This window comes from Stegastes partitus, unplaced genomic scaffold (assembly GCF_000690725.1).
Source record: "Stegastes partitus isolate 25-593 unplaced genomic scaffold, Stegastes_partitus-1.0.2 Scaffold1179, whole genome shotgun sequence".
Lineage (NCBI taxonomy): Eukaryota > Metazoa > Chordata > Actinopteri > Pomacentridae > Stegastes > Stegastes partitus.
This window is the reverse complement of record NW_007578910.1, coordinates 233,131-242,651: the sequence shown is the minus strand read 5'-3', so window position 1 is coordinate 242,651 and position 9,521 is coordinate 233,131. Positions and strand designations below refer to the sequence as shown.

The 9,521-nt window shown below is 39.8% G+C and overlaps 1 protein-coding gene across 1 annotated transcript in view; it reads right to left on the bottom strand.

The window, feature by feature from the left end:
* Positions 1-246: 246 nt before the first annotated feature.
* The window catches only part of ptprb (protein tyrosine phosphatase receptor type b), a 40,529-nt gene continuing 31,254 nt past the window's right edge, over positions 247-9,521 (bottom strand). The window contains exons 31-40 of the mRNA XM_008297031.1: positions 8,720-8,737; positions 8,546-8,627; positions 7,978-8,068; positions 5,123-5,199; positions 4,914-5,048; positions 3,944-4,066; positions 3,131-3,294; positions 2,913-3,048; positions 2,347-2,467; positions 247-2,025 (exon numbers count right to left, since the gene is read on the bottom strand). Coding sequence (XP_008295253.1) covers positions 2,003-2,025; positions 2,347-2,467; positions 2,913-3,048; positions 3,131-3,294; positions 3,944-4,066; positions 4,914-5,048; positions 5,123-5,199; positions 7,978-8,068; positions 8,546-8,627; positions 8,720-8,737 — 970 coding nt within the window. The 3' untranslated portion in view covers positions 247-2,002. The remainder of the gene's footprint in view (positions 2,026-2,346; positions 2,468-2,912; positions 3,049-3,130; positions 3,295-3,943; positions 4,067-4,913; positions 5,049-5,122; positions 5,200-7,977; positions 8,069-8,545; positions 8,628-8,719; positions 8,738-9,521) is intronic.

Below are 9,521 nucleotides of genomic sequence, written 5' to 3'. Positions count from 1 at the left end.
TACGACTAATCTTCCAGAATAACCAGAACCTGGAGGACTGAGAACCTCCACAGACATATGACACTTTATCATCTGACCTGTTATGAGATGACTTGTTATGACATAATATGACCTTCTATCTGTTATATGACTTGTCAAAGCACGAGTCCTCTGACCTGCTGTCATATGTTCGGTTATAAAACGACTCGCACGACTCGTTAGAATTTGACTTTTTGCTCCACTCGGACAAAAACTGAAACCCAAACACACTTTGGAAGATATTTTTAATTTGCGCTCTATAATCCAGTTTACAGCGACGTCACAGCGAGTTATAAAAACAGACGTGACTGAAATCAGTCTGACGAATCAAACATTACATCCAGAATATGTCACAACGTATGCAAACGATATAGAAATAATCAGGTCCTATGTGCAGTGAACACCTTTAATCACTGATTTGATCAGCTTATAATCACGAGTCAGACGTATTCTTATCAGTGTTATATCATAATACTGGATATTTAACCCAACCCTGTGTTCTTAATAATTATACTATTTAAAATAAATGAAAAAATACATCTTAAAAAAACAAAACATCAAATCCTCCAGCAGGTGATTCAAATTATATTCCATCATTTCTGATGACAAATGGGATTTTTCTTGAATTTTAAAATTTTAAAATTATACAAGATCAGATTTTTTTTTCTTTAGACACAAAAACGTCTAATTTTATTTTATTTTATTTTATTTTATTTTATTTTTCAGGTGAATTCCAATTTGTGACGGATTTTAAAACCAAAACGGTTCCTGTGTTGTATTCAGACTTTAATCTGAGAAGCTTAGAGGCTTAATTAAGAACTTAATGAGTACATCTGTGCAAGTTTATTCTTTATAACGAAGCTATCATGAGGCAGGAAGTTAAAGTCTGAAGGCAGCAGCTCGATCTGCAGCTTCATACACGAGGAACACGACACAAACCTGACGGACAGATACGTTACGATCATATATAAAAACAGAGCATGACACCAATATTTACATACAGCAATACGTGTAGGTTGGTTTTAAATAACGAGCTTATATGGAGCAGTGAGTGAGAGCAGACAGTAGTAATGGAAGGTAGAAAAATAGATCTGCCATCACTCACCTGTGGACTAGAGAACACCTGAACACCTGAGATCAGCCCTCGCTTCTACCGAGTTTAACTAAAGGTTTTCAGATTCAGACCAAATGTGAAGAACGGGGATAAAAAGTTAATCAGGATTTTTACTGGAACGATTATTTATTCGCACTTTTTGTCAGTAAACATGTTAAAGTTGTTCACGATGTGAAGTTAAGTTGTTAAAACGCTACGTGGGGGTTATTTTTAACAGACGCTAGCTGCTTTCGGTGCTGGGATTTAGACTCTAACGGTGAAAACGGTTTCTAATAAAACTACTTTTAACCACAACTTTTTAAAGTGTCGCGTTAAAAACAGTCGATAACAACAAAAAAAATTAAAGAAAACGTTTTCAATTTCACGTGTTTGAGGGTTTTGGACTTTTTCTAAAGCGTTAATAATCCTCAGGTTAGATGGAAACACATTCGATCGGCCGTTTCTTTTGTTTTCTTCGCCAGTGTCAAACATGGCCGCCACCTGCTGGCGCTACAGAGTAACTACAACTTTCCACACTGAGAACAGTTCCCAAACGTTTCTCTCTAATTTACTCTCATAGTTTTACAAAGTTTTGTTTTTCTTCTGACGTGTTTAGTTTGTCTTCTTCTACTCCTTTTATTACAGCCTACAGCGCCACCTCCTGGCCACTCTGGAGAACTTAATTCACATTTCCTTTTGGAATTTTTTCAAAAAACACTTTAAAAAGTTTAAATTTGCTCGAGAACAACATGAAAAAGAAAAACAACTGTTGTGCTGATGAGACTCCGTTGACATTAAATCCCCTCTGAGGTAAAAACTGATGACGTTTTATTAACTCGTAGATTTTCTCTGTTTTGTCTGAAGCTAGTCGGAGACGTTTGTGTCGTGTCTTCAGCGTCCGGTGTAGATGAAATCTGAGGAAACACAAACAGAGTCAGACGTTTTGGATTTAAAGTTTTGTTTAACGTGACTGGATGTGATCAAGAATGAAAAACTGGAAAATACTCAACTGATGTTCAAATGTAGGAAACTTTGAGCAGCAATATTAAAAAGCAATCTATTGATGGTCAGAGCTGTTACCAGGTAAGTTCTTCTAACGAGGTAACTGACTAATGAACTGATTGGATGCATTGATTAGTTCTGCTGCTGCAGAGGAAACCAGCTGGACAGAGTTTCAGCCTCCACATGCGCCACAGTCTGAACATCAGCCGTGTGGTTCTGTTCTCTGTTCTCACCTCGGCAGTACTCGGGGTTGAAGTTCTCATAGATGGGGTACAGAGGGTTTTCCTGCTCGCTGCGATGCTTCCTGGCTCTCAGGACGTCGCGGACACACTGATGCAGGAACGAGTACTGGCACTGAAACACAGTTCACAGGTATTTAATGCTTCACATGAGGAGCTCTGGACCTCAGAACGATGATCTGTTCCAGTTCTACGGTCGTCCAGAATCTACTGATGTTTACACAGTTCAGTCCAACATTTACTTCTGGTTTAAACCTGATTTTACCCAAAATCAACTGTTTCAGCTCTAATTTAGTCCAATATTCACGACTTTTAATCCCATTTTAAGCCAATATCAGCAGTTTGAAGTCTACGTTAGTTCAATTTTACTCCTTTTAAACCGTTTCAGTGCAGCAGCAACAGATTTAGTTCTGCTTTAGTCCAACATTTACGACTTTTAAACCCATTTCAGGCCAGTATCAACATTTTTAGTTCTGGTTTATCCAGTATTAACACTTGTTCAGCTCTACTTTAGTGTTTCCTGGTGTTTTAGACCCTCTGCGGTCGGGTCGGGTCGGTACCTCGGTCTGGACCATGTGCTGGCGGTGCAGCCGGAGGTCGAACACGCAGCCGTACAGGTCGATGGTTCCTTTGGAGTCCAGCTGCTGCAGAACCCGGTCCAAAGCGATGAACGTTCCCGTGCGGCCGACTCCAGCGCTGACACACAAAAACACAGCAGAACCTCTCAGAACCCAAACCAACTGAACCAAGCTGCTAATCTTTCAGAACCGGTACCTACCTGCAGTGCACGACGGTGGCTCCGGTGCTCGGCGATCGGTCCACGTAGTCCCGGACCGTCCGGACAAACTGGATCAGGGACTGGGTGCTCTCCGGGACGCCGTGGTCGGGCCACACGGTGTAGTGGAAGTGACGCAACACCCGCGGGTAGCTGCAGCCGCTCTCCTGTCAGGGGTAACGGCCCGGTGTTAACGAGGGTTTTTAAGTCCACATAAAGTCTGACTGGATGGACGGTACCGAACAAAGAGTGACAAACCAACAGTAACACCCAAAACATTCATTAAGTCGTGATGTCATGGAGGTTTTTCTTCACCTTAGTTTAGTTTGAAAGTCAAAAACTCACAAAATGACCCCAAAGAGACCAAAAACATGAACAGTTCTGAGTCTCTTTTAGTCTGAAGGTTGTATTTTGTGTCTTGAAAAGAGCTAAATAAGTTTTATTGTTATTATTATGAGGAGGGATGAGAGTCATGTGGCCGATAGTCCGTCAACACCTCGACACAGATTTGTGGTTTTTGCAGTTTGTAGAGGCTGAAATCATGTGAACAGTAAGTGGAGCCTCCATGTTGGTCAGATCCATGGACACTAATGTTGGACATGATGACTCCGGGTACGTTAACTTCCTGTCGTCCTAACGATACCGTACAGCTGCCTGACATGTTCTACAATAGGAGATGAGCTGAGGTGCTACAGGTTTGATGCTGTCGGTGTAAAACTCAACATGTTCAGTGTTTTTTTATGTAAAGTTGACGTTAATAAAATCTCTGAACTCTACGAGGAGGAAGGAGGTGCTGTGAGGAGCAGAGACTCGTACCGACGTGATCTTGAACTCTCGGATGGTCCACTCGGGCAGGACGGACTCGGACAGCATCTGGATGACCAGGTCTCCGTAGTACAGAGGTTCTCTGTCCGCAGGCCAGTACTGGTCACACTTCACCTGCAAACAGCGTTCAGTCAGGTCAACACTCGATCAGGTCTGTTTGACCCGCTGGAGTCTGACGGGTGGAACCAGAACACGTCGAGTCTTAAAGTCTGATGGACGGTCGTCCGTTAAAGAAAAGACAAAACTCACAACAGTCCCTCAAATAAGTAGAAACTGGAAAAAGTAATAATAAATAAAAAATTGCTAAATTATAATTTAGTGAAATGAGACGTTGATTTGAACTGTGGTTGAAAAGAATAATTAAAAAAACAAAAACTGTCATTTTAGCTGTTTTATTCAGATGTCGTCTAATCAATAATCTGATTAGATTCTCCTCCATCCAACGTCTCTGTTCACGTATTAGACAGACGTTAAAGTTGATTAACACAAAATAATAGGCAGGACGTCTGTGTTCCATGTTTTGGTTCATTATATTTAAATAAAGAGGTAAAAGTTTAGTTTACATCATAAATGCTTTCATCATCTCCAGTAACCTTTAACTGACATTTTAACAAGTAAACAAATAAAAACATAATCAACACATTAACTGATAATTAAAACAGTGGCGGCCTCAGTGGGCATGCTTTAAGTTTTCAGGTGTTTTAACTGATTCATCTCGTTTTCAATCAACAGAAAACTAATCAGCGACCATCAGTCGAAGGAGTTTTGGGAGTTTGTCCTTAATGAGAGCGTGAAGCCCTCAGAGGCTGAATTTACATGATTAGGTTGTAACAACATCGATCTGATGATTTCTGACTGTGAGACGGAACAGCGACGGCAGAAGACATCGATTCTCTCTTAAAGCAAAGTTTAATACATAAAGCTGCATCATCAGGAGGTTCTGAACGTTACGGCTTCCTACCCGTCCCTTCTCCACGCACTGCGTCACCATGACGACGTTGTAGACGCCGTGCTCCCACACCATCCTCCAGAAGTCGTCTTTGGTTCCGGGCAGCGGGCCCTGGGTGGCGATGTACTCCCGCCGGTAGTTGTTCCCCTGATCAGGACAGAAGTGTTAGTTCATGTCAGCCAGCGTCTCTGTGTTCGGCGTGTGCGGCGTCGCGTTCGTACCGGGATGTAGCTGGCGTTGATGTAGTCGGAGCACGGGTCGTCCTCCAGGTAGGACAGCTTCACTCTGGTCGAGTCGTCTGCAAAAGAAAACATCCATGAACCCAAACAGACTCGTCGTTTGGTTCTGTTAACTTCCTGTCAACACACAAAGTCCGTCGTGTTGTTTATGCTTTTACGTCACAGTGCGCCGGAAATCTAGCAAATATCTGAGCAGTTAAAAACCCGCCAGGTGAAGGACTGATTCTGATGTGTGTTGACATGCTAACATGTTAGCTACCTGCTAGCTCATCTAACAGCCACAGAGAAGCTCTACCACCCAGTGCAGTCCCATGTTTACCCCCTTTTAGCTCCATCTTTGGTCTCCACCTCCTCCTAATCACAATCATGGCTGCTTTAGAAAACTGACATGCTAACATGTTAGCTACCTGCTAGCTCATCGAACAGCCACAGAGAAGCTCTACCACCCAGTGCAGTCCCATGTTTACCCCCTTTTAGCTCCATCTTTGGTCTCCACCTCCTCCTGGCTGCTTTAGAAAACTGACATGCTAACATGTTAGCAGCCACAGAGATCATTTATGTGAGTGAAGTCCAATAAAAATGGAAAAATTCTGTGATTTCAGGTCTGAACCCTCAAAACTTCTTCAGAGGTGAGACATGTTTGTTGAAAATATAGTAAATTCTAAAAAAAATTCAGCCAAAAATATTTGACAGAACTTGTTGATGTTGGAGCATCTTAACGAGTTTCCACCTACTGATATTTATTTTACTTTAGTTGTAATCAGGGATTCTTCTAAACAGAATAATCGATCAGTCAGTGCGTTTGTATTTTCTGCCAATCAGGCCGTCGTTCAAGCATCAGATCTCCTCATTCACCAACATGAAGCCAGATAAAACACAGAGTTATTGAAGGTGTTCCCGGTCAGCGAACTGAATCATCAGATCGTCTTTTCAAACTGATTCCTTCTAGTTTAAACACTAACTACTACCTCTGAGGCTCCTTTTACCTTCATGTGAACGTTCTCCAGCAGCCAGAAGCCTTTATTCGCCGTCTGACGGTTAAAAATGTGAATATTTGTTGTAAAATAATGAATCTGTCATTTTCTAAAGGCACATCATTTAGCAGGTTTTCTGAGGCGAGAATGTTTATTAAAATGTTGATTGTGACTCACGACGGCGGTGATTCATTTCACCGTTAGCTTGTGTGTGACGCTTAATTACGGCGTCGCCTCCGGTCACAAATCAGATTCCTCTGTTGGGCTACAGGCGACCGACGCTTAATGACTTCATTTACAGTCAGACAGAAGCAGAGCGGCTGTAAGCAGCTTCATCGCTCTGCAGCCGCCATGAAAACTTATTAAAACGAGAACTAATGAAGGAAATAAAACAGACTCATGTCACGTCATAAACATCATGAGTCATGAATGCTGTGGACGGATCAGAACCGAACCAGTGTGAGTCTGGATAGTTTGTCTGGTTGATCCAACGATGTTGTGTTGAAAACCTGATCGATGAAGACGTGTTTTTCTTTCTTTCTGAAGCCAGCAGGACAAATATGTCACGAACAAAACTGAAACAATCAGTTTATTGATTAAACTGGGAACTCTTTGAAGTCACCTTTCAAGTAAATATGCTAATTCATGCTAATTTATGCTAATTCATGCTAATTTATGCTAATTTATGCTAATCACCCTGTGCATCCAGATTCCTAACCGTCTTGTCTGACGGTAAATTTAAACTTTCTGGTTGTTTTTGCTCCTTTAACATTTTAATACGACTGCACAATGACACAAATCACAGGAATAGAAAAAAACAAAAACAAAAGTTGAAATTCTTTGATTATTTATTTTGCTCTTTACTTCTCTGCGACCCGACTCCGGATAAGTGGGAGAAGATGGATGGATATTTATTTGACAGAAACTTTTTTTTTTTTCTTAAATAGAATCAACACGTCTGACTTTTACTCCACGTGTCCTCAGGTGTTACCAACACTGGACAAATGTTTTTATATAGCAGGTATTGAACTATTTGGGTTTTAGTTCTCTGTCCATCCTCGTCTCTTCTCTGTGAACACTGCCTGCAGTTCAGCCCAATAGCGTCTGAATTATTATGCATGTTGGAGAATCAGTGGTGCCGAGAAAAGAAGAAGCTTTTAAAAAATCTGGTGCGTTTGGTTCATTTTTGACTGTTTTTTTTTCAACCCAGACATCTGGGTTTAGGGATTTAGATGAAATATCCCGATTTCAAGTTTAGATTTAGTTCAGTTTTAAATAGACGAGCACATTCAAGGATCGATTGATTATCATTTTACAGTTTTTGGTTATTTTGATGATTTTTTTTAGAAGAAAAACAAACTATCAGGACTTTTCAACCCGTTCTGGGTTCAGACGGTTCATTTAAATTGTGATCTGCTGCTATTCTGTGAGCAGGTTGAATATTTAAAGGAATAAAAATACAGAAAAGTCTAAAGATAAAAAGAAAGAAATGAGGAATAAATGAAGAGTAACTGTAGGAAGGAGGCGCTAACAGCAGAACAAACACCAGAACCTGTACGTTCACTTTTTCTCTGTTTTAGTTCCTGCTGCAGAACAAACCTTCGTCTTTAGTTATTAATATTTTTAGCAGCCCTCGGTGCATCGCCGTCTCCATGGAAACAGCAGTTAATTAAAGCTCCTAACGACGTCGTTATAATCATTTCTTTTTTTTATTCCCTCACACAGCGACTCGATCGCAGAGTTTTCCCAATAAATTATCATCCTGTTATCTTCTGACTTCTTCGTTGCAGCGAGCGTTAAAGCGACGAAACCTCCAGAAGTCCTGCAGCTTAATTATTATTAATTATTAATGATTAGACTCACAGGGCAGGATGTTGTTGTAGCGGTTCTTCCCTCGGTTCTCGGGCAGTCGGGCCACGTCCATCGTCTGGTTGCGTCCGACGTCCTTCAGGTCCTGCAGACGAGATCAGTTACAGCGATTAGTGGATCCGACTCCTTAAAAACTTTCTATGAAGCTGCTTTTAAATCCTGTAGGAAACAGCGGAGACGTCCGACCAACAGCTTCAAACTCAAAGTAAACTTTACTGTCACATAACGGGAGGAAACGAGAAAAAACCTTCAGAGTCGAGCAGCTGAAATGAAAAAGCTCCATTAAAGAATGAATCCTGGAAACCATTTATCCTAATATACGGAATAAAATAACGACAATAAACATTTAAATAAAATAATTATTTCTGCTGAAATGTGAATTATTTTAATTACAGATATAAAAAACTAATAAAATATAATTATAATTGTTGTCAAACATGACGGTAAACTCAGTTTTTTGTTTATTTGAAGACATCTGAATGTATTTATAGCTGATCAGTACGAATGTTCACTGAGTTTTTTTTCCATATTCTCATGTTTAAACTAAATGTGATGAATTTACCTCGAACTCCTCTGACAGCAGGTAGTTGGAGTCGGCCTGCAGCTTGGACAGGTGGGACTCGAAGTGACACGCTTTGATGGGACTGAGCAGACAGACGGAGAATATAAGTTCTCCTGCACGTTAACAAACTTCATAATTCAACATTTATATTAAAAATAAAAGCAGAAGTCTGACCTGGTGACACGACGGTTGCTGCAGGAGGAAACAGAAACAGATTAATGTTCACGCTGTAGGCTAGATATACATCAGTTTAACTGTAACAATAAACTACGTGTGTGAATTATTCATTTATTCATTTGTTCTTTTATTTAAGGTTTATTTAAACTCAAAGTAAACTAAAGAGTGGACGCCTCGCTTACAGTATAACTAATAAAAGTTGTTCAGTCGACCATTAAATAAGACAAAACTCAAAAAAGTCCCTCAAATAACTAGAAACTGGAAACAGTAATAATAAATAAAAATGTGCGAAATTATAATTTAAGACGTTGCTTTTGAATTGTGGTTGAAAAGAATAATGTAAAAAAATAAAAAATAAAAAACTTTCCTGGACCAATGAGAGGCCTTGGCTGATGAGCAGTGGGTCAGAAAACCTGTCAGAAGTATTTTTTATTTTTATTTTATTTTTTATATAAATATTTGTTGAACCATCATCCAAAATCAACGTCCTGATTTTAATTAAATTTTTATTTATTAATACTTTTGTCAGTAGTTTGTTTGTTTGTTTGTTTGTTTTTCCTTCGTTAACGGGACGAGATGAATAAATCTGAGGACGACTGAAGGAGCAGAAATAAGAAACCTGGTTCACAATGAAGTGAAATAATGAAAACATTTGTTAATTAAAAAACATTTAAATTAAAAAACAAACAAACAAACTAATGAATCAACTAAAAGAACAGCAGCTGGGAGTTAATTAAGATTAAATTAAAACCCTAAACGATGCAGACGAGTCTTTATTGTTGTTCTCAGATGGTTCTGC